The 24,075-nt window shown below is 46.9% G+C and overlaps 1 protein-coding gene across 4 annotated transcripts in view; it reads left to right on the forward strand.

Annotated features, from left to right (window-relative positions):
• The window catches only part of AP2B1 (adaptor-related protein complex 2, beta 1 subunit), a 73,979-nt gene extending 50,658 nt beyond the window's left edge, over positions 1-23,321 (forward strand). For 2 of the 4 annotated variants that reach the window (XM_010014550.1, XM_010014553.1), the window contains 7 exons: positions 242-388; positions 1,672-1,817; positions 4,285-4,414; positions 12,822-12,906; positions 13,623-13,709; positions 21,669-21,823; positions 22,824-23,321. In XM_010014550.1, the coding sequence (XP_010012852.1) occupies positions 242-388; positions 1,672-1,817; positions 4,285-4,414; positions 12,822-12,906; positions 13,623-13,709; positions 21,669-21,823; positions 22,824-22,898 (825 nt within the window). In that variant the 3' untranslated portion in view covers positions 22,899-23,321. Of the gene's footprint in view, positions 1-241; positions 389-1,671; positions 1,818-4,284; positions 4,415-12,821; positions 12,907-13,622; positions 13,710-21,668; positions 21,824-22,812 lie in introns of all 4 variants that reach the window. The other 2 variants (XM_010014554.1, XM_010014552.1) reach the window with 2 other exon arrangements.
• The last annotated feature ends 754 nt before the right edge of the window (positions 23,322-24,075 follow it).

Raw genomic sequence — 24,075 nt, forward strand, 5'->3', positions numbered from 1 at the left:
ACTGGAGCTGTAAGAAACGATGTGAAAGCTATTGCATGGTTGAGGTGATAGCCAAGTGTAGGTATTAGTTGCCAGGAGCTTTGGGATTTGAATGCATTATTTAGCACTACTGATAATTCAGCAGGGAAGCTGCAAATGGTTTTAAAATATTTAGTATATTGCCTGAGTTTGTGCTTTATTTACTGAGTAGTGCTCTTCATATGTGATGTTAATCAGTGCTTGTTCTTTCTACCTCCTCCAGGTGGGGCAGACCTACATTCCCTCCTCTGTGCCAGCCACCTTTGCCCCTTCACCCACCCCGGCGGTGGTGAGCAGTGGACTCAATGATCTCTTCGAGCTCTCCTCTGGTATAGGCATGGCTCCTGGAGGATATGTGGCTCCAAAGTCTGTACGTAAGGAAAAAGACTCATCCTCAGTATATTGCCTTACCTTGAGCTACAAGAAGTCAGAGGTGGCTTGCTCGTCCCCTTTATTGTGCGTCTCTGGTGCTACTGAGGCACCAAATTCAACTCAATCCCATTAGGGATGCCCACCAGAGTAACTGTGTTGGAGACCATGTTAGTTGTTAGTTACAGACTTCTGTTTCTTTAGCAGTTCACTCATTTTGTCTGTAACAATATTACTCCAAAGAACAGCCCTTGTAAGACACAAGTATCTCAGTTTTGTGCGAGCAGCTTTCCTGGAAACCTGCTTCTTAGCAAGCTTCCCCAGGAAACTGAGGGTGGGATGCAATTTGCTACAGCTTTCACAGAAGATATGTTTATCTGGAGGAATCCAGTGTGACAGTGAAGGTAAAATCACGTGATTGATGAGCACACTGCAGTGTAATGCAGAGAAATGCTCTGTTAGTGACAGAGATCATAGATGCAGCCATTGAAGTGTGCTTAGTCTGGAGGGCTCCTGAGCTACAGAACGTGGTTCTGGTAACGAGCTGTGGAGTAGCTGTGTGGGAGCTCAGGTTCAGCCTTTCGTGCCTGAAAGGGAATAAACAAAACTCAGCACTCTGATTAAACACTCAATGGATGGGTAAATGTAAGTCATCCTATGAGATCTAGGATCTCAAGGTACTGCAGAGCATTCTCAAAGCTTTTGGTTGTTAGCTGCTTGCAAATAGTATGCCATATGTAAGACCAGGTTCAAAAGAACGCAGTAATTTTGAGCTAAGAAGTACTTCATCTTGCACCACTCAAATTTAGGTCTGGGTTTTTCCCACGAAGATGATTTGGGATTCAGAGCTCAGGCAGCTAGTGGCATCAGATCTGTGATTTTATTTGGTTCAAACTTTAGTGTTGTCCTGCCTCTAATAGCCCAACATGTCCTTGGAGAAGCCTGTCCATCAGCAGTCTTGGTAAGTCTTGCATTAGTGTGATGGACACAGGCTTTCCCTGTTTCTTGTGCACACACTAATGCTATAGTATATTTGAATTCTTATGTGAGTACTGTGAACAAATACAGATTAGGAACAGCGAGCTTATTACTCATTGGTGACCTTGATCCTTTCAACACCTCATGTTGTATCTTCCCTGTAGTGTTTCTTCAGTGTTTGTGGGCTTAATGTGCCAATGTAGCTGAATTTCCAAACTCAGGACTTCTCTGTTGTTTGGAAAACTGTACTTGTTTGTTATCTTCAGGCCAGACCTCTCATGCTGAATGACATCTCTTGTGTTCAAGGTTTGGTTGCCTGCAGTGAAGGCTAAAGGATTGGAGATCTCGGGCACATTCAGTCACAGGCAGGGACACATCTACATGGAGATGAACTTCACCAACAAGGCTTTGCAGCACATGACCGACTTTGCCATTCAGTTCAATAAGAACAGGTAAGAAATCAACCCACTTCCTCTGTTAAAAAGATTGCATGCTCCTGTGAAAGAAGTTTCCACCTACATGGATAGATACAGGGAGGACTTTTATGTAGGTATATAATGCAGTTATGGAAACAGCTGTATGATGCAGCCTGAACTCTCCATCACACCCCAGTTGTGTGAAATGGCTGGAAATACAGACTGATAAATCTGTGAGGCAATGGGCAGCAGACGATCCCGTTGTTCTCCTAGCTCTGAAACAGCATCTGCCCCATTTAATCTCTGCAGAGTTCTAAAGCAGCCTCATGAGTTGTTAGGCAGGTTAGTGGCTTTATAGCCAGTAAGAGCCCTGAGGAAAGCAAGAGCATAAACAGGCAAGCACTTGAGCTGCACAAGTATCAGTCTGTAATGCCTCTACCTCCTGACTGTCTGGAAGAACAGGTCTCATTAATAAAGCTATTTGTCAGTGAAGAAGTTGGGAGTTAAGAGCCTATGGCACATGTTTTCCCTCTAATTGGCAGCAAAACAATTTTGTCAGAAGGAGCAGCCACTTGAGTGTTTGGAGCATACAGATTGTTCTCAGAAACCCATCTCAGCCAAAAGACATGACATGGCAGTACAGCCATGGTGTCTTCACACAAATAAGCCTTCCCAGTCAGAGAGCTGATCGTGTGGTTTGCTGTATGTTATCTTGAGCAAGGACCAGGTTGCTAAAGAATATCTTGTGATGGAAATGTTCCCCGTATTTCTTAATATCCTTTCACTGGGAAAGGGTTCTCTGTACTGCAAATCCACTGAAACCATCTCTTTAATATCACTGTTAGCTTTGCAAATTTGGGATTTCTTGGGACGAAGAAGATTTACTTACAAAAGTCATTATGCTAACTAAGTCTTAGTAAATGTTCTCCCTGGACTGCTGTATTTTCTGGAGAGTTTTGCTAAGCTGCTCTCTGCAAATATTTCATGCAAATTTTCCTGAAAAAAAAGATGATTTGCTTGTAATTTTTTCACCATAGATCAAGCTGTGTTCTAGCCACACCTCTACGATACTTCTCAAGGATGCAAGAAGTTTAAATGCTGTACAGTAAACCAGCAGTTTCTCCTTTTGCAGCATCTCAGCACGTGTTCCATATACAACCCACTACTATTTATTCTTCTACAGATACTGCTCTCCTGCCACAGCTTCCCACTGTGGCTGGGGGGTTGGAAAGAGCTGCAGTGGGCTGGCAGTTTAGGTCTAAATATTAAGGTTTGTGATTGGGAGGTTTCTATTGCCTTTCCCCCTCTCCTGCTGCTACTAATCACATTCACTGCAGTCTTGGGATAAAGCATTAAAAAAAAAGAAAGCTAGAGCTCTGCTGTGCTGTAATATCCAGCCTCTTAGTAGCAAAATACAACTTTGTTTTCCCTCTGAGTCTTAGGGAAAACACTAGGGCTTATGTTCCCCGAGGTGAAATGGCTGCAGAAGGCAAACCATGTGGCTAGGCCCGTACTGAGAATCTTCTTATTTCAACTCCTAGGGCCGTAAACTAAAGAGAACAAAGAATGGACATCTCCTGGTTTCTGAAAGACAAACCCAATGCACATGCAGCTGACTCTCTGCAGAGGCAGTCTCAGTTTCTTAGTGCATAAAATAAAAGTGCATACCTATATGTGTTTGTTCCTGTAAATATAATTTCTGAGCTAATGTGAATTCTGCTGAAGAGAACCACAGTAATGAGTGGACAAACTATGTTATGAATCTGCAGTTGCATCTGGTTTTGAAAAGAAGCCAGTACATAGTACAGAGGTGTTATGGTAAATTTTAGCTGCTTTCCCTCTTCTCCACACTAAGTAGAGATGCCTGTGGAATTAAATGCATCTTGGACTGAGGGGCAAGTAATCATTTGCTTTGCTATGGTGGCATATAACCCCAGCTGAAGGAGCCTCAAGCCCAGCAACAGAGCCAGACGCTGTCGTTCAGGACCAGACAGCTGGCTGCATTGATTCATTTGTTCCGCAGTGCTCTGCTACAAACCACATACTCCTCCTTGGCTATCTATTTGTTCTGTGTTGACTCCAGTTCCTTCTTCCAGAGCTCCCAAAGATACCACAGCCATGCAGTGTGTGTGATATACTCTATTTGCAGTGCTCTGCAGCTCTAAGAGGAAGCCAAGAGGCCTGAGTTTGAGGCCAGGGGCTGCTCCTTGCTGGGCAGGCTGCTGCTCAGCACATAGACCTGTATGGTGTGGGTAATGGAAGAGTTCTCAGATGCTGGTCCCCTGGGCAGGATGGTGCATGTTGTCAGTGAGGCCGACCTGATTGACTTTCCTGTGCTTTGCCCTACTTTGAGTGCTGTTTTGAGCTGTGTTACTCCCTTTGAGTAACAGCAGGGGCAGCTCAGGAGTAATGGGAAGGTGAGCCAGCTTGTGCTTGGCAAAAGGGGAGTAGGTGTTGTGCAATGCAGTGCTGCTCTCACTGCCTCTCTTTTTCTCTTGCCCAGCTTTGGGGTCATCCCAAGCACCCCACTGGCCATTCACACACCTCTGATGCCAAACCAAAGTATTGATGTCTCCCTGCCCCTCAACACTTTGGGTCCAGTCATGAAAATGGAGCCTCTGAACAACCTCCAGGTAAGGTTTGTCTCATTTTGGACAGGGGGGAGAGCAGCAGGTGCTCAGCCCAGCTTGTTTGGCCCAACACAACGTGGTAAGGCTCTAGTAACGAAACACCATGTGTCTAGGGTTAACCAGGCAGACCTCATGGATTTGGGCTGTAAGTCTGGCCAAAACGTCATCCTTTTCCTTTTTCTAGTCTCTCCCAGAAGGACTTAAGCAGAAACTTCTTGAATTTTGTGACTTTTCAAACACCTCAATTCCACTGCTTCCATCTGTGTAGACTAAAGTCTTTGTCTGCTCCAGTAACATCTTCCATAAACCAAGCACAAGGTTTGATTGGGCTTGTGAACTGGTCTGAACAGAGAAAGTGCGTGCCTGTGGCGGAGCAGGCAGCAAGAGCTGTCATCAAGAATTGAGGCAATTAAAGGAATTGCAGGAAAGATGGCAACTGCTGAGTGATTAATATTTCTTTAGTGCTCTTAACTTGAGGGTGCTTTACAAAGAAATTGGCACATCCCTGCCCCAGATAGCTTAATCCAAGGCAAACAAGATGTTCCAGTAAAGGCAGAGGAGAAATGACGTGAGCAGCTAATGTTTCATTAATGAGGCTGTTGCTGCATGTCAGGGGCAGCATTCCCTAGAAGAGGCTTGTTATCAGACTGGTCTGCCAACCTGATAAACTCACAACAGATCCAGGGAGATGTTCCCCTCTGGTTTGGACAAGAAATTGTCTCCAGCAGTCCCGATGTGCCTCAGGGTCATTGGTCTTGAAGTACTTACCAAGCAAGACAGTTCTCCCTCCCATGTGCAGTCACTGTGGAGTGGAGCTCAGTGAGGGACTTCTGCCTCTTCTCTGTAGCTGGGTCCTCCAGGATGATTTTCCCAGTATTCCAAAGATGTGGTTAATTTGCACTGTAGCATGTCTCACTTGCCTCCAGTCTCCAGGAGATGGAACTAGGTTGGGTTCCTGTAGCGTAGCAGCCCATAGAGGGGAATATTTTGAAGTAGCTTGTTCTCTTTTTAGATTAAGAGAATGCAATGAAGTTACTATTTATTCTGCTTGAGCAACTGTTTTTTCCCTTCTTTTGACTTCCATTCTGGGGCTTATGACTTATTGATGAGTCTTTGGGCAAACAGCTTGAAATAGCTTCTCTGGCACTCAAACGAGCAGTCCTACACTCAGGCTCTGAGCTCAGTCATGCGATGGAGCATGCGGACAGTGAATGAATTACATGTGCTTGTCTTCCACAGAGGGCCCTTCCAGCTTGTGGGAAAGCTGCATTCCCTCTGTATCCAGGTCATGAGGATGAGTTTGTACCACTGCATTTGGGTCAGATGTGATAAAAACGACCTCCTGCTCTGAAGGAAGTTTGGAAGGCTCTAGGAGGTGACATTCGTGATCTGCCATAACACTAGGGACTCTCATCGAGGCACTCTCAAGTTGCTGCTTCCTTTGATGAGGAAGGAAGTGAAGTATTTGGGTTATTCAACCTCCAAAGGAGTCAGAACACAGTTTGTTTCTTGCAGCATCTTCTGCTAGAACAAAGCAAAGAGAAAACATATGAGGAAACCTCCAGCTACCTTATATTGAGACAGCAGAGCATTCATTAGTGCCAGACTTAGTTGCAAATTTGCTAGCTCTCTCATTGCCATAGAAGTTGGCTGCCCTTTTACAATTGGGGAAGCTGCCATATGGAGTAATAGTATATTTCTCTGCAAAGAGTTGAATCATGATAGCAGATGCCAAGTTAAAAAGAGCACTCCCCTTACTTTTTTGACAGCAGTGGGTTTGATGGAGATCTGTCATTGCCCTGACAGCCAAGGAGCTGGTTTTGTTTTGTGAGTTCACGTAGGAATTATCTATCTTAAAACATTCAGAAATCGTTTTGGTGACCTACTTAGGGAACAATTTATAGCATAATATAGGAGTAGAGAATACAAATGTTCCTGTATTCATTGAAGAACCAAAACACTCATCAAGTTGAATTTGCTTAATGTGTTTTTTTCTGAGCTGGGGAACATTGAAGTAGGTGAAGGGCTGGTTTGAACCTCAGGACCTTATGTTCATCTGTTCTGGTGGGGATTTTTTTGTTCTAGTAACAAGAAAAATAAGTCCTGAAGTAACTAAACTGATGGCTTTCAACTTTTGTCATGTAAATTAGAAACTTCAAAGACTAGTTGTACATCCTTAGGCAACTATTTCAAAAGTAATGAATTCAAGTCTTGTTCAGGTTACTTTTATTACCATTTCTAATCTTTTGCCCAATACAGCTGGTTTAATCTTAACATTTATCATCATGGGAAGAGACTGAAGTATTTGACAAGTTAACAAAAAACCATTTTACAAGAAGATGAGGAAGGCTGAAGTATTTTCAAAGGTGTACTTGGGTAAAATATAACTGAAGTCTTCTGTTTGCCAGTCACCTTGCATCTTGTGATGCTGAATACCAGCCTTCTCCCTCCCATCCTAAAGTAGAGATGATCATTTTCTTGACCTGTTCATTCAGCTTCAACCCCCAGTCAAGCAGTGCTTTATTCGGAGGGTAGAGTTAGACTGGACAGAGAGCACTGTAGGGGGCTGAATGGACTCCAGCCTCTGCTTTCTGGTTCATCATTTTCTGCCTCTTGCAGAATCAAAAGCTGCTGTTGGATGCCTTTGGAGCGTGCCTGTTGCTAAAGAAAATCTGATTTAGTTATTTGTGTGCTGGTAACTTCTGCTGGGGGACACTCTTGCAGTGCCCTGTCAGCATTTTGGAGGCTACTTGGCACCTGTAGGTTCTGTGGTTCCCCTGCCCAGAGCTGCCTCTGCAGAGCACGGCGCTTGTAAGTGGTAACAAGCTCTTGCCCAACATGTACAAGAGGCTGCATTGAGCTTTGTATTTGATAGCCAAGGAGATAACTATTAGTTGTACAGGGTCCTGTAGTTGCCTTTTGACAATCAAAGCAGTGATATGGCTCTGATGACATGTAAGCTGTCAGGGTTGTACCTAGTGAAGCAGATGGGGTGGGTGAGGTATCTTTGCCACCATGTGTGTGAGACCTGGAGCTCTCAAAGAGGAAAATGGGTTCTGAAATAGGGATTTGCATTGGTGAGGAACGTTAATTCCTCCCGGATACTTCAAGTCAAATTTGGAATGAGAAAATGTCTGGGATGAGAACCTTTCTATGCTAAAGAGAACCACAGCTGCTAATAAATGGTCTTTCAAGGGCTATGAGATCAGAATACCCGATTTGTTTATTTGGGTACACAAGAATTGCTCCCTTAAACCTGGAAACAGGGAAGGACGCAGCCTGCTGGTAGAGCTTCAGAGCTCAGGCCTGGCCTGCCATGGTACAAATACGATAATCAACTCTTTGAGGTGGTAACCACTTGCAGGAGACAGTACAGTTGAAAAGGAGCCTCAGGGACTCCCGGAGCAGTAGCGAGTCTGAGCCTGGAGCATTGCCATGCTCTTGGGATCCACATTCAGAATTGGCAATCAGTATGTCACATTCCCCAGCATTACCTGCTGTCAACTGCCACGGCTGTTTGTTGCAGCTACTGAGCATGCAACTGAAAGAAGCATAGCTTCAGTTTTCCAAACTGCCTGTAAAATGATCTGGTGAGTATTGAAAGGGAAGGATCTGCCAGCTGCATTTCTTCCTCCAAATTGACACTTGGAAACACAGACCTCTCCCGTGCTGCTCTCAGTGTGAACACTTGTTTCTTCCAGTGAGTCTGGCAAAACCTTTCTATAAAGGCAGATGAAGGTGCAGTTCTTCATTGAGAAAAGATCAGTCTTGCTAATGCACTATCATACTTCCTCTTCCATGCTCAGTTCTGCTCATCACCTGCACTCCTCCACTCTTCAGTGTCTCGCTTGCAAAGCAGAACCACTGGAGCTTTCATTCATCAGAAGTGTTAATGTACCTCAGGTCACAAATACAGAGCTCTCAGTACTTGGAAACAGATTCCACACAGTCATCTCTTCATAAAAGCAAGGCTGAGAATAGGCGTGAGCAGCAAGTCCAGCCAGCAGATGTTCTCCCTTCAGAGCCTACTTAATAAATGGCACGTTATCTGCCTGTGTGTGAGCTGAGTCAGAATGACTGGACCAACCACCACAGAGCAGCCTGGGGTAGCTAGTTGTGGAAGGTGCTTTTTGGGTTTGTTGCCTAGGTTGCTGTTTAAGAGTCTGTACTTGTGAGGGTCTTATTCTAGCAGAGAGCCCTCCTGGGAGCACCCTGAATGAAGGACTTGGATCACAGCTTGGCCAGTTCCTAGCTCAGCTGTGGAAGGCTTTTAGCTTGCTGGTGAAGGGTAGGTCTGCCACATGGCACAGCACATTTGATAGAATGTACATTTTGAACCTCAAGTACAGCCAGGCACACATGGGAGCATAACCCTCCCAGGAACATTCTGTTCCCTGACCATTGACGTAAGAAGCGTGCCTGGAGATGACAGGCTCAGCACCCACCCTTGCAGTGTGTGCACAGCACCACTGCCCAGGCTCAGCACTTGTGCCTGTAGGTAGAGCAGCGACTGTCAAGCGCCTGTAGGATCCTGAGAACTCTACCTGTCAAACAAACTGAAGTAGCTAGCACTCCCTGGGGGCATCTGACAGCCAGAGCAGCAAACTGTCACAGAATAAACCATGACTTCGTGCTGGCAGAGGTAAAAAAGACTCTGCAGAGGAGAGTTGTTCTCTCCCTAACAGTTTGGCTGTTACCAGGCTCTAAAGCAAAACCCAACTTGAAGTAAATCCTTAATTTAGTGTAGGTGCTAATGGGATTCCAAGTGGGTATGTTGTGTGCTTGCTGCTGATGGAAAGCATCTGTGTTGCTTTCAGACTTGACTTTGAAAGTCAGTTCTTATGCTCAAGTCTGGGATTTAAAGCATCAGAAACCCACACTATTGAAGAAAATAACTTATGAGGTACCTCTACCCCAAAATACCATGTGTTGGCTATCAGAGGGTTGCACTGCGAGAAAGGACAACAGAAGGGTGCTCACGCTGCAAGATGAGCAAATATGTCTCAGGGATTATTTCTAGAGGTGCTGCTTCCTCTAGGCAGATCATGAACAAGTCATAAGTGATTGGGAACCCGGTGCTCACACCTCTTTAGCACTGAAGCATCACATGAAAATCTGGCACCTTTTGACTTTTATCCCTCAGCAGCTTTGTAGTCTGCGTGACTAAATTCATGAGGTAGTAATATTTCTTTTCCTCCTTTCAGAAAGCTCACAGATGGAAAGCCATTTTTATTGAAAAAAAGCTTCTGTTTCAGCTCTCAAATGTCTGAAGCTGAAGGTCAAGCTGAAGATTTAATAGTTCATGTCCAGGTCAGCAGGTTAAAACCGCCGAGACACAGGCAAAGTTAGTCTGGACTGGAGGGTTTATTGAATGCAAGTGGAGGTTCTTTCCAAGCATGTCAAACCTGGACAGACTTCTCAGCCACTGGTATCGCTTGAAATGTCATTGATTGTTTCAGGCTGATGTTCCCATCTGAGGAGCACTGCATTTTTTTGGCAAGTCACTGTTATTAGCTACTCAGTTTCTCACAGGCGCTGCTGTGGATCTGCTGTTTGCCTGCAGTTGCTTTTGTAGCCTGTCAGGTGGCATTGGCAGTGCAGAGGCTGAAGCATGACCTTGGAAAACTGTTAACAACTGGTAGGGCCTCTTAGCTTCCCCTTGGTGCAAGTTTGCCCATCCAGGTATCTGCAGGTGCTTTATCTTGGGGACCACAGAATGAACAGTGCATGCCTGGCTGTTCAGGTGAAGTATGTGGTGGTGAATGAAAAGCTTACTAGTTTTGTCCTAGTGCTATAGGTTTAAGGAGACTGTAGCTTTTCCCTTTCCTGTTTGCAAATGTTATTTGTAACAGATGGTTTCTGCATCATTACAGATACTTGCAAGGTGACACGTGATGTCATTCGTGAACCCAGTGGTGATGCAGTCTGGGAGGAAGGCTGGCATGTGGCTTGCTTGGCTTTGCTGGGAAGAAATTGCATTTCAGAGCATCTTAATTGGTTAGCTCTCCAGAGTATAGCCAAAGCAGCTTACTCAGTATGTTTCTGCAGAGTTGAGAAGCAGGTCAGCAGATACCTTTTTATAGCATCCTTATAACTGCAGGGACAGGGTTAGCATATTAATTTGGAGTGTGCCTCCAGAACGGTGACTGGAGAGAAACCACTGCTTCCTAGCCCCTCTTATAAGAAACTGCTGTTGTATGGCAACAACAATTAGCTACAAAAGCTAATTCTAAGGCAAGGCAATTAATCATTAAATCAGAGTTGGAAAAGAGCTTAGGTCACGCAGTGTAGTCCCTGCTATGCTTTGTTGTTTTTCTACAGGTCCTCTTATTGAGAGCATTGTCAAGGTTGATTTTAAATACTCCAAGTACTGGAGCTCATCTCTTCCTCAGGACAATTTTGTGCTGCTTAGTAATCCTCACTACTGAGTTCTCCCAGATGTTTAGCCTAGATTTTCCCTTTTCTGGCTCATCTCCATGACTTACATCCAAGCATAGCTATGGAATGGCTACACTGCTGTCTCCTCCAGCTCTCCCCTCCCAGACTGAGAGGTGCGTTTTTGCCTGCTTACCCTGTCTGTTTGATCACATTTTGCAGAGGTAAATCACTTAAGTCCATCCACCAAATCTGCTTTTACCCCTCTGGCTTTGGTGCCTGTAGCTCAAACAGTGGACACTCCAACTTGCAAGTGTGGCTCCAGCAATCAAAGCACATTAACAGCTCCCTATTTCAGAGGACAGTTTCCCTTTTTTTCTAGGTTGCTCCATCATTTACATGGTTTTAGTGGGCTTTAAATTAATCCCTTCTTAAGCTGGTTTGCACTGTGGGAATTAAATATAAGTTGCTACCTTTAGTGATGACTGCAAGTAGAAGCCCCATAAACTATCGCAACTGCCTTTCTGCTGTTCTTTGTCCTTCTGGGGCCTTCCCAAGTGCTCTAAGAGTTTGTTCAGGAGCTTGATCTCCTACCACTTGTCCTCTGGCTTGCATGCATGTCTAATCAACTGACCTGTGTTTGAATTCTCTAGTTTATTCCCGTCCCTTGTCTATCTGCAGCTGTTTTTACAGACATTTGGGGATGTCATTCTAAACCTGCTGCTATGGGACAATAGATTTTCTCAGCAGGGCACTAACATATGTAATTATTAATGTGACTGGAGTTTGTCTTGGCATACATCTTCTGTAGCAGCAGATTTATTTCTTTGGCTCAGCATTTAGCATGGCCTGGTTTGTGTTTCAGCTCAGTGACAAATTGGAGAACTCCTTCTGGGATTTTTCAAAGGAAGTAGGAGCTCAAACAGCTCCTGAAATTCAGGGCTCCCCACACAACTTCCATTCTAGGTCTCTCTTACAGGCAGAGTTTCCCTCATTGCAAGCAGTGGCAGGTGTCTGCTGCTGAACTCTGTTCCCATGACAGGCTATGGCTATGTGGGATGATGTGAGGAGAGTGTGAGAGGCAGAGAAATAAAGCCCAGAGCTCCCTTTTTCTGTGCTATATTATGACAGTGACTTTCTCAGACCTCCAGTTTGCTCCTGCGGAACCGTCAGCTCTCAGCCTGGGGAAAACTGAACGTAAGGTTGCTCCCTGTGTTAGGAGAGATTAGTGGATAATGTGGCAAGCATGTGTGATAAAAGGCATTCCAGTGAATCTCCCTGGCTGGTGGAGTTCAGTGACACTCAGAATTAAGTCTTCTGTCAAGTGATCTTTTTTTACCTGCCCTGATTGCTCTGTGGCAGGGCTTTCTTCCAGGAATCAACACCCAGCACGCATTCACTACGTAGCTTTCACTATAGTAAAGGCTTGGAAGGGGCTGCGAGGAAGATGCAGGCTATGGACCCACTTCAAGCTCTCTGGAAGGTGTCTAGGCTGAGACAGGACTAATCAAGGAGGTGAAAAATGAAGAAATGGGGGTGAAAATCAAGAATACGTGGGGGTTTGGAGCTGGGGAATTGCAAGAGTGAGGTGGCAAATAGGGGTGGTGGAGAAGCTCATGTGCAGTATGACAGACATGATAGTAGCTGTGTGCAGCCAAGAGGTCCGAACATACCTCAGAGGTGGAAGAAGTGAGGGGTGGGAGAGGCTGAGTGAACAGAAAAGAGCAAGGATGCTGGCTGTGACTCTATCAGTGCAATTGGCTCTGAAGCAGCATGGTGATAATGCTCACAGGAGAGGATTAAGCAGCTTTTAGTGAAAATGGGATGAGCAGAGTGGTGGGACTGAGCCTTCTCTGAAACTACCCAGAAGCTCAGCAACATCTCTTCAGGTAATCTCAACGTTCAGAGCTGGCCTCTGCTCAGAGAGAGCACTCCAGGGTGCATGGGCAGACGATGAGGCTGCTTGAAATCTTGGCATCCCTTTGGACTTCCAGCTGCCAGAGCCGCTTTAACCCCTTGTTTCCTTCTCTAACAGGTGGCTGTGAAAAACAACATTGATGTCTTTTACTTCAGCTGCCTAATTCCTCTCAATGTGCTTTTCGTAGAGGATGGCAAAATGGGTGAGTGCCTTTAGGTCTGTCATCAGCATCCTCCAGCCAGACTGTGCTCACAGCGCCCGGCTGGCTGAGATTCGTGTGTGCTTGGCCATGACCTTCATGCTAGTGCATCTCAGCAGCCTGAATTGATCTGGTTTGGTAGCCTGTTCCCATTGTGCTGCAACTCCAGTAGTTACAGGAACTCAGGTCCTCTGCTTTGCTCCTCTCTGCCAAGTAAGGAGTGAATCTGTTTTCTTTGAGGCTGATTTTTGGGGTGTTTGTTTTGTTTTGGGGTTTTATGGTTTGGAGTGTCGAGGTTTTGATCCACTTAAATCGGTCTAGAATTTGCCCCCGTACCACGTTCACTATAATTAGTATATTCCTCATCACCTATATTAAATTGTTGTTTGAATTGGCTGGGAAGAAGCAGTTTTCAGTAATGTAATCCTAAATGCTTGCATCTTCTTTCTTCTTGTCAAATCCTGTCTGTTCTTTGTTCATAAAGAGGTCATATGGTAAAGACTGCCTCTGGTTTGAGGGTTTCAAAATCCATCCAAGCTTTGCTGCTTTTACAGTGAGACTGAGGTTGTTATAGGAGCAAATTCTAGACCTGTCCATGGCAGGACAAAATGTGACCAAAACCTCTTTTGTGTGTTTACCTTGTAACGTTCTGTGGTGAGTTAATGAATGCTCCAGTCCTGTGAGGAGCCAGGAAGGCTGATTGTCTGTCTTGTTTCTAGAGCGCCAGGTCTTCCTTGCAACATGGAAAGATATTCCGAATGAAAATGAGCTTCAGTTCCAGATTAAAGACTGTCACCTGAATGCTGGTGAGTAGCTTAATTCTGCCGTGCTGAGAGCACTTTTGATGTGTGGTCACTAGGCATCACCTTGTTAATAGCTATGGCTAATGGATAGATGGGTATTGCACTTCTGAGCAGAATAGCTTTGGCTTATGAAGAGAACAGCCTTTGATCCTAGGGCTTGTTTCAGTCAAAAAGTTTAGTTGGGTCCCTATAAAAGGATATCTAAAATCCCAGGTTTTAGATTTTACCTGTCTCTTTCTTCCTTTCATTCTGGACCCTTGCATTCTTGTTTTCCCTTTTATACTTTGCTTCCCTGCAAAGCTGCTCCTTTAAATAGACCTGAATATGGTGCTGGGGCTGTTCAGCAATCCTGTCCTGTGTGTGTTCCAGCCCTGACTTTAACTTACTGCATAATCCTGGGCCAGTCACTTCACCTTTCAGCATCTGCTTTGTTCTTTTTGTTGTGAAAGACCAGAAGATGGTTTGACATCTATGGAGGACAGGCCATGCGAGAAGAGCTTTGGTCTGCTGTCCTTAGCTGATGTATTGATGCATTTTGATCATACTCTGTCCCGTTCAGCTCTGTGCTTAGCTGGTTAGTTGCCTCTGAGCATCCTACTTGTACCTATGACCTTACTACTGCTGAAGGATGAGGGAGTGTAAAAAAGTGGAATGGGGCCAGTGTAGCAGCTTTGTTCCCGTTCAAGAGGTTCTGGGCAGGAGCCAAGTGATTCTACCAAGAGCTGCTCTGTATCACAGAGGGAAAAAAAGTGTCCCTATTGATTATAAACCCCATAACCTTTTCATTCTCTCCTATTACACGATAAATATCCTCTTGCTTCAATTGCAGACAGAAACTATGGGTCTCTTTGTACTTGTAATTATTACTATTTTGAAATATAAAAGATGGAGCATGCGAGAGGGGGAAAAAATAGCAGCTGTTGGACCTTATGACTTGATTTCACTGTGGGGTTTCAAATGAGAACAACCTCTGCGCCTCCCCCAGTCCTCCCTCTTCTCCTGACGAGCTTGGCGTAGCTTCTCCCCTGCACTGCAGTGCTGCTGCTGGTAGTACCTCCTGCCCTGGTTGTGCCCTACCTATGCTGTCCAGGGCTCTTGGATCTCAAATTAGAATTGTTGGTAACTTCTAGTGTTTGGCACTGGGCTGTTGCAGTGCTGGCTAGTGGAGGGTGTAGTTGGGAGGGAGAGAAGGGGTGTGCATGGCTGGGAGGATGAACACTGTGATCCTGCAGCCTGGCCTGAGCCCCCTTCTCCCTCTGAGACCATTCCGGGAGGAGCTCAGGACCAGACTGCTTGCCCAGGCCTGCCTGAACTGGTGATGCTCAGTGGAGAACATGTTACTGGCTTGCAGGGAGAGCACGGGAATGCCGGGTGGTTTCTCTGCAGTGCTATCCACAGCCATTGCCAGGACTCAGGTGGGAAGAGGCTTCTCTCAGTGCTTTAGCTAGAGCCCTGGATGCAGTGCCTCTCCTGAGCACAGGCCATGACTCGGGATGCTTGGGGGTGTGCAGGACCTGCCAGCCTCTTTGGCTTATGTACGAGAGAAAGTGGGTCATGTCTCATAAACAGATTTCAAACACTTCCATCTGCTGAGGCTTTTGCGTTTGTGTTTTTGCTGCCGACACCTCCTCCCTCTTGTCCATTTCCTTCCTTGGCCACCTGGGCTTCGGCACAGAGCAGGCCAATAGCTTGCAGGAGGGAAAACTAGGGAGATCTTGTGTGCTTCGTCTTAGTCTCTTGTGGTTTAACTACTAATGCAACCCTGCCTCAGTCTGCTGCTTACCTTGATTTCATCTAAGCAGTAGCCTCCTCTAGTAAGGACCAACCTAAGCCTTGCCTGAAAAGGGATCACCCCAAACCCCATAGAGTGCTGGGCTTCCAGCATCCTCAGGGATGGAGACTTCTCGCAGTGTGGCAAGTGGCTGGTGATGCACACTAGGGCAGAGGCAAAAATAACCTGCATGAGCTCTGTTGGCAGCTGAATCCATCTTGCTACGAGTTTATACCAGAGCAAGGGTGCGTCTCTGGGCATGTGCTGAAGCAGGGCAATAGTCTTTCAAGATTCATGGTCTTGATCACTTAAATCCAGTGAAAATAGTCTTAAGACATTTCCTTTCTTCCAAGAATAGTAACTTTGAGTATAAAATCTTTGTGGAGGAAAGACTGGTTCATTTTCAAAAGACTCTCTTGTAGGAGATGCTTAACCAGAATAAAGCTCTCAGCTTGGGCTGGTGGCATGGCTATTGTTCACTGATGAAATACCACCACGTGCAGCTCTCACACCACCACATAAAACAAGGTACACACAAGGGCTGCCGTGGCAGAGCTGCGCAGAACAAAGCCTGCAGATTTCAGTGGCTCCTGGCTAAAGCTTGGGAAACACTGGGTTTTTGCAACCCTTCAGCACAGGCTGAAAGCTTCCAAGCACTGCCAGCTCCGCAGAGGTGTGCAGCCACCGTGCGAATCCTTATCCCTCCTCGTGTATCCGCTGGGATAACTAATTCATGCTTAGCGTGAGCCCACCCACTTGGTGGCGAGTCGAGGCTCGAGGACGCACCACACCATTCATGCTTCAGTCTAACTGATTCCAGCTCAGTGCCATGAATTAAGCTGGGAGCTGAAAATACCTCTGCTCCCAGCTGATGTGTGCTGCTGGCAGCACTGCCAGCCGCTGCAGTAGAGCTGCACGGCAGCAGCAGGTGATGGATAGGCAGAGCAGAGTGCCAAACAACACGTGTCTGCTGCTGGGCAGAGGGCTGAGCAGAAGTGTGGTCCCTCCACCCTCAGTGCCTGCTTTTCTAACCGTAAAGAGCCTTCACTTTCCTGAGTGCTGAGATCTGTGCTCTTGGTGTGCCGTGTGAGAAGTTACGTGTGGGTACGCAGGAGGCCCTGCCAAGCAGCTAAACAGGGGATGCTGATTTCTTCAATGGAGAAACTGAAATTTGAATTCCTTTTTCTTTAAACCAAAGTGAAATGGGCTTGGAGCAGGGATTTTAGCTGTCAAGAAAAGCAGCTTCTGCATTTTGTGTACACCCAGAGCTGTCTGTCACTGTGCAACAGTCACCTTACAGCACCTCCTGTGTAAACTGCAGGCTTTTCCCCAGATTCTTTCCTTTGTTCCTTCAAGCAACAAGGAGATAAACACAGTCCGTGAGTGGAGATGCTTCTGTGTGAATCTGTGCTCCCAGGCCTTTGTAAGTAAAAGATCCATCCTGTGCCCACAAGCCAAGCCAAATAGGATTGACTCAAGCTTTGGTTTGCAATGGGGATGGCAGAAAAAGCTCCAGTCCCTGGCAGCTCACCCCATGGAAGGGCACAGAATAACCAGAAAATCTTGACTGCTGCAGGCTGAACCCTAAGGTGCCAGGCTGAGGGGTGAGAAGCAGGTACCCTTCAATGGCGAGAGCTTCCCACACTGATCCCACTCTCCAGCATTTTGGTTTCCAAAGAAAAAGCAAATCCTGAACCCTTGCAGGTATTCCCACAGTTCCCAGTGACTCAGTGAGAGACGAGTGCTTAATTCTGGATGAGGGATTTGGGGCTCAGGTTCCCAGGAGCGAGAGCTGGCACTGGCCTGAGGCTGTTCTTCAGGGCTGGAGCTGGATGGCTGTGGAGGAGCAAGTGTCTCTGGAGTTGTATATTGTGGGATCAGGGTGCACTTAGGATGCAGTGTACATCTTGAGTTCATTAGAGCTCTTTCATGTGTCTGCCTCTTAGGAAGAGGTTGTGATAGTACCATGGAGAAAACCATGCTCAGAAATAGAACTTCTAACGGAAACACAGGGTCAGGGTTATACCCCAACATTCTCATCTCTTATGAATCCAGTGCTAAGTTAATTGAATTGGGGGGTTTTAATGAAAATATAAGAATCTAGTGAATGAAAATAGATTCCTAGACTGTTTATCTCAAATAATCTGGGTGCAGTTGGTGTCACTGTGCCAACTGAGTTTTCCCCTGTGACTGAGCATGCATTAGAGCTCTCTTTGCCTTGTTTACTCATGCTAAGTTTGATTGAATTTTTAGGGACTGCTACATGGAGTTAAAATACACAAACCAGATTAACTAAACGTTTTCCTTTCTTTAATTCTGCTTACCCAAACCCATGGAGTGAAAGAGGACAAGCTGACAGGAGGCAATTAGTTGCTGTGCTGTTCAGTAGTTCTAGGAGCTTTGGGTTTGCTTGTTCTGCTCCACAATTTGGTGTGAAACAACAGTTATTAGTGTTTGGAGTTCATTATGGCTTTATTGGTATGCAGTGGTCACTTTGGTTCTCCCTCTACTCCCCAAGTAATTTGCTAATGCTAGAACAGAGAGAAATTGGATATTCTTGCTGGAACCTCAGGGACAATCATACACAAGCTTCCCTGGTATGATTTTATTCTGTATGTGCAAATCTAGTAACCTGATTGCTTAATAAATTATAGAACCTGTGTATATTCCATGTCTTGGAAATGAATGTACTGTCATAATATTGACCAACGTGCCTCCCCACTAGATCAGAAGCTGCAGATGCATTTGGTGTTTTAGTGCAGCTCTTGGCTGGATGCTCAGAACCATTCAGTTGTTGCTGGAAATGGCTTGGGGATGTTTCCAGCTACCACAGCATAAAATATAGTCCTTAAATTTTACTTCCTAATATCCAGTGCTTGTGCAAAACACCACAAAGGTCCACCTTCAAAAAAGGTATATTGTTGGTGTTGATCCTGAGTTGTGCAGGTCCTTTGTGAAAACTCCTGTGGTTGCCAGTTGGTCGTCTTCGCTCTTTGAGTTTGGAAGGGAAATTCTTAAGCTGTAGGGGTAGAAGATTTAAGCATGTCCTTTGCATTACCCAGAAGGAAAGTGCTGTTGAAAAGAATTGGATTAGTTCAGTGCAGAGGAGTAGCCCTTGTCCAGCTTTCTTCCCTATGTGCCTGGGTTTCCATGTGTGCTGTTCAGTGGTTAGGCTGAGGCAGGGGAAAGAATTCTGTTTAAAAAGCAAAAGAAAAGGAAAACAACCAAAAACCAACCCTGAAAGATGGGCTGATGTCAGACTTCCCTGGCCTTGGGGATGGGGAAATCTTTCTGTATCCTAACACTGTTCTTCAAGAAGGTTTTGAGTCCAAGCATTGAGCCAAAAGAAGCAGCCCTGTGGAAAGTTGCTTATCAAGGGCAGGCATAGACTGTGCTGACTTGCAGAAGGACTCGTGTGGCTCTGGTTTGCAGTCACCAGACCCCATGTGTGTGTGGGGACACAGCAGCACAGTTCAGCCCTCCCCCTGCCTGTGCTGGTCAGTACCAGGGCTCTGGTGCGTGCTGTGCTCTCACTCAGGAAGCAGCAGGGCTCAGTGCTCTGCTCCCAGCAAGTATCTGCCTTTTGAAATGTATTTATCTTTTAAAGGCTGTGCTGTCACATGGCATTAGTGGTCCTGCCTTCAGCCAGCCACAGCCTGGCACTGTTGCTTAGCAACTCTGCCCCATCTCCAAAATCCCAAAATCTCACTATGCTGAGAGAGGGGCAGGAGGAGCCAGGCAAGCCAAGCATCAGCACTCCAGCCTGCTCACCATTGCTCTGGGTGTCTGCCTGAGACATCAGGGTATGTTTTGGTAGGGTTTCTTGCACTCTTCAGAGGGTAACTGAGGTCAGACAGGGAGGTGGAAAACAGGCTTTTCTGGGAGTGTCCTGCCTCAGTTTCCCACCTTGTATCCTCCTACAAGCATGTCCCTGCTTAGAAATCTGCTCCCCAGCAAAGGCAGGGCTGTTTAAGTGCAGGAGGTACCATCAGTTGAAGGCTTTGGCATAAGAGTAGTTGCTCTGCAGCCCGATCTCACCCACTGTGCCCCAGAGCACAGCTCCCTGGGCAGCAGGAACACTCACTTCCTCTGCTGTGTGATGGAGTAGCAGCTCCTCAGCTGCCAGAATTACAGCTTCCCAGTTGCACCCATGCTCCCTGGGGAATGCCTTTGCTGCGACAGTGGAGGGGTAGATGGCTGCCAGCAGGTATAAGGATGGCTGGAGAAAGTCTTAAACCCTTTCCAGCAGTTCCACTTCCAGGATACGTGTCCAGAGAGACTTCAGACTAGTAAGGCTTAACCACAGCCTTTTAAAACTGGGCAAACAAAACCACATTTAATACTAACATCCCCTGCAAACAAGGATATAGTCTCTGAGCCAGTGCTTGTTGGACTCTGTGCATTTGCAAAGCCCTGGAGGCTGCTCTCCTTGGCTGGGGGGACACGAGGAGATGAGATCTTGGGCTTTGTCCCGAGTGGGTGATGTCTCTCCCAGCCCTGCTCCCTGCGAGCAGAGGACTGCTCTGCATTCCCCATTTCCCAAATCTGGATGAGTTTGTTGTACAGAGGAGGAGTAGAGGTGGGAGGAGGAGACAGAGGGAATGAGGGTTTTTAAGCAAAGGATCGCATTAGTTACTTATATCTGCCAGTTTCCATAGTAACTGGGGAAGAGAGAAAACCTAAATCTGAGTGTATCTGGGTAGCTGGATGCCTGAACCCTCCTCGACCCGCATGTAGCTGCTCTGAAGCCTGGGGACCAAAGAGGTGCAGCCCAGCCGCAGGCAAAGAAAGGGTCGAGGCTGCCCATGGAGCTGCTTTGCAGCTCTGGTTATCAACGCTGCCCTGGGGAGAGGCAACGGGTCCGAGTCTCTCCATCAGTGTGGAGATTCATGAGGCCCTTTCTATCCTGCTTCTACCATTCCCTGTCGCATGTTCCCTCTCTAATCCTTCCATATACCAGCACAGAGTGGTGTCCGTTCTCAAATCCAGCACGAATGCTGGCGCATCTCAGTGGTGTTAGGTGCAGGGATGGATTAGAGCTGCACCGTCACTTTGTGCTGCTTCTCTGCTGCTGTCTTGCTCCTCACACTCCTTGACATGGATCCCACGTTTCCAGTCTCTTGGTTTTCAGCACAAATTGGTTTCGGGCCACTTCTCCCCCTTGCCTTCTTTCAGAAGTGCACAGTCTCCTGGTAATGGCCCAGCACAGACAGGGCATTCCACCCTGCCCTAGCAGAGAGCTTGAACCAGTTCAGTTTCTTCTGTTGGACACTAGGAATGGGAATTTGCCAGTGATGCTTACCAAGGGGGGAGTCCTTCTCCCTTACACTCAAAGTGGGAATGTGCCCCTGTTACTGGCATCCAAAGACTGAGGTTTGCTCCATTCTGTGTTGAGAAGCCGCCTCTTCACATCCAGAGGCCACTGATTTGGGTCTTTGTGTCCTGCATATTTGCCTCTGTTCTTGTTTCTTTGAGAAGCCCCTTAGATACAACGTGCCGTGCTTCCATCCGTGCAGGTCTCCAGGTGAAATCACACATCTGTGAGTGCTGAGCTCATAACAGTGTGTTAAAACTGTATCACAGCCCTATGATGTCTAGAGGCAGATGTCTGTGGGTTTTTACACTTTCAAGTGATGGCTTTAGAAATAAAGGGAAGGATTTTTACTAACTTGTAGAACATTGGTTTGGCCAGAAGTGTCTGTGCGTGGGGGAAGCAGAAGGGAGCTGTCATGGTTGGGACAGGACCTTAAAACAAGGTGCCCAAGCGAGCCTCAGGCAGTGATCTTTGTTCTTCTCCAATCTTTTGGCTGCCTCCAGGTTAGCCTGCCTGGGGCTGGCTGGGGGCTGTAGATGAAGCGGAGTCCTCCTCCTCTCTGAGCTGCAGGCTCGCCTTGGTAAAGACAGTAAGTCCTGAGCAACCAAGAGCAGTGAGCAGTTAAGTGAAAGCCCTGCAAGATGGGCTAATCCTTCGCAAGGGTTAATAGCCTGAAAGGAATGAGATGGGTCCATGAAGCAAACTGGAATGTTTTTCTCCGTGTGTCATCTCTGCTCCTGGCCCCAGGGAAAACTGTGGGACAGAAGTCAGCGTTTCCTTGCGCGCGTGCATTCTGGGAATGCTCCTCTGGGCTCCCCTGTCTCTGCAGATGATGAATCTGAATTAACAGATTTGTTTTTCTTCTATATCTCTGAAGACACAGTCTCCAGCAAACTGCAGAATAACAATGTCTACACCATTGCCAAGAGGAACGTGGAGGGTCAGGACATGCTCTACCAGTCTCTGAAACTCACCAACGGCATCTGGATCTTGGCTGAGCTTCGCATTCAGCCGGGGAACCCAAACTACACGGTGAGGTGTTGGACTGCAGAGGGCATGTGGTGCAGGCTGGGGTCTTTGTAACTCACATCACACACAGAGTGATTTCTCCCTGCTTTGCCTAATGTGTTTGTTTTATTAGGGGCATCCTGTTAATTGATAGGAGGGGGGAGGTTAGGAATGCCCACTGAACTGCGGGAAAACAAGTGAGAAACAACAGAATTCCACTGCTCTGTTACCAGTGAGCTGGGATAATGCCCGCTAAGCAACGAGCAGCTACTTGCCAAGGTTATGCAGAGATAAAGCCAAGAGACATTAGCGCGGAAGCATTGCCAGGATGCCCTTCCCCCTCTCAGAAACAAGGGCAAATTTATGCCCTGCCGCGTTCCCGCAGCGCACACCGGCTGTCTGGATGTCACAGCCTCTTTGGCCTGGGGCTGGTGGGGAGATGTGCTCGGTCCTGTAGCTGTTCTGGGGGCCTGTGTGGCCGAGCATCCTGGTGTTAGAGGATTTAGCTCCTCTTGGAAGCTGTTCCAGGAGTTTCAAGAAGAATCCACGGTCTGAGGACCTGGGTGGAAGTGAGCGTTGGAAGGTGATTGAAAGTGCGTGCACAAGGATTGATGCTGCAAACCTGGTCTCAGCCTGATCTTTGCCTTAAAGAGGGGTGACAGCAGCCAAATTTGTGTCCACAGATTTAGTGCTGTGACTTACAGCATGAGAGCAAGCAAGTCTCTTGTCTCAGATTTGGGGCAACATCTCCTTCCTTCATGCCTGCAGAGGCACATACATTTGTTAAGGAATTTGGGAACCCCACAGTGGGAGTTGCTTTCATGTACCTCCCCCTGCTTGTAGCAAGCTCTGAAAAGGCAGTTTGGTGACAAAGAAGAAATATTCTGGCTGACTGTCATCAGCCACATCCATGATGTGTCCAAGCCATGCTGTAGGTCACGCCTTTCCAGTTGCTTTCATGGAGATGGTAGGAAGCTCCTGCCTTCCTTTGCACCACCACTAACCTCTCCTCTCCTCTTTGCAGCTCTCCCTGAAATGCCGAGCTCCTGAAGTGTCCCAGTACATCTACCAGGCCTACGATGCCATCTTGAAAAACTAACAGGAGATCAGCCTGTGCCTCACCCTGCGGAAGGAGGGAGGAGAAAGGGGTCCCCAGGTCTTCCTTCACCACTAGCGCAGGGAAAAGCACTCCTAACTGGAAGCAGCCTGTATTCATGTGTAGGATGTCAGTCAAAGGCACTGATTAAAGGTAGCAATTAGTATCCACGTGCTAACGATGATAGGGAACAAACCCCTTTGGTATTTTTAGCGTCCATGGAGTTTGTAACCACTGCTTCGACTACACCCACGTCCCCCTCGCCCCTCACTCCTTGTCCATTCTCGTGGGCTTCTCCATTTTGTGCCAATGTTCAGTGTTTTCTAAATGGCTTTAGGCGTAGTTCCGATTTTGTAAACTCATTGGTAAAAAGAAACAAGCAAAAACCCATCCGTCGGCTCATTAAAACAAGGCAAAAGTGTCGAACACGTAACACTGCACTTTATTTTCTATTTTTATACTTTTTGGGTTGGTTTTTTGAGTTTTTCTATTGGAATTGGCTTAAAGGGAAGATGATTCCAAGGAAGTATTGGGGGAGCCCTGCGGGGATGTCAGGCTCTAGCAGAGTGAGCACAGCCTCGGGGAACTAGGAACAGAGCCATCAGTTCGGTCCGTGGAGACGGATGGAGCCCTGCAGAGGGGTTTTTTATTACACTTGTGCTAACAGCCTCAGCTCTGCTTTTGATGGTGTTTTCACTCCAACCATCTCCCTGGCTCATTAGCTCCTGATTGGAGAAGTGAGGCTGCTTTTGCATGGGGAGGAGCCACAGACCTGGATTGATAACAGGACAGCAGTGGATGAAATGAAGGAATAGAGCCTACTCTTAGAGCAAACGGCTCTTGCCAGAGCTCCAGGTATGCTCTCTGCATCCTCACCCATCTGCAGCCCCTCTTCTTGTTCTTCCTGTGCCTGCTATGGCCAAACTGCCTTCTCAGCCGTCCCCTGAGCTGTGCCACCTTCACCCAGCGCTGTGCTAACCCCTGAGGCTCGTGGTGGTAAATCCAACTGTGCCCCTGCACAGGGGGGTTGCTGCTGGCAGTGTCCTGGGTGTCACAGGGAGTGGAGCTCATTCTCCCCGTTCCCATGCTATCCCCCAAAACCCAGGCCATGGTGTGATGGGAGATGGTGATTTGGATTGTGGTGTTTGCATCCTGCCTGCCTGGGGCCTTCAGGCTGGGC

This window comes from Nestor notabilis, unplaced genomic scaffold (genome assembly GCF_000696875.1).
Source record: "Nestor notabilis isolate BGI_N333 unplaced genomic scaffold, ASM69687v1 scaffold1455, whole genome shotgun sequence".
NCBI classification, from domain to species: Eukaryota; Metazoa; Chordata; class Aves; order Psittaciformes; family Psittacidae; genus Nestor; species Nestor notabilis.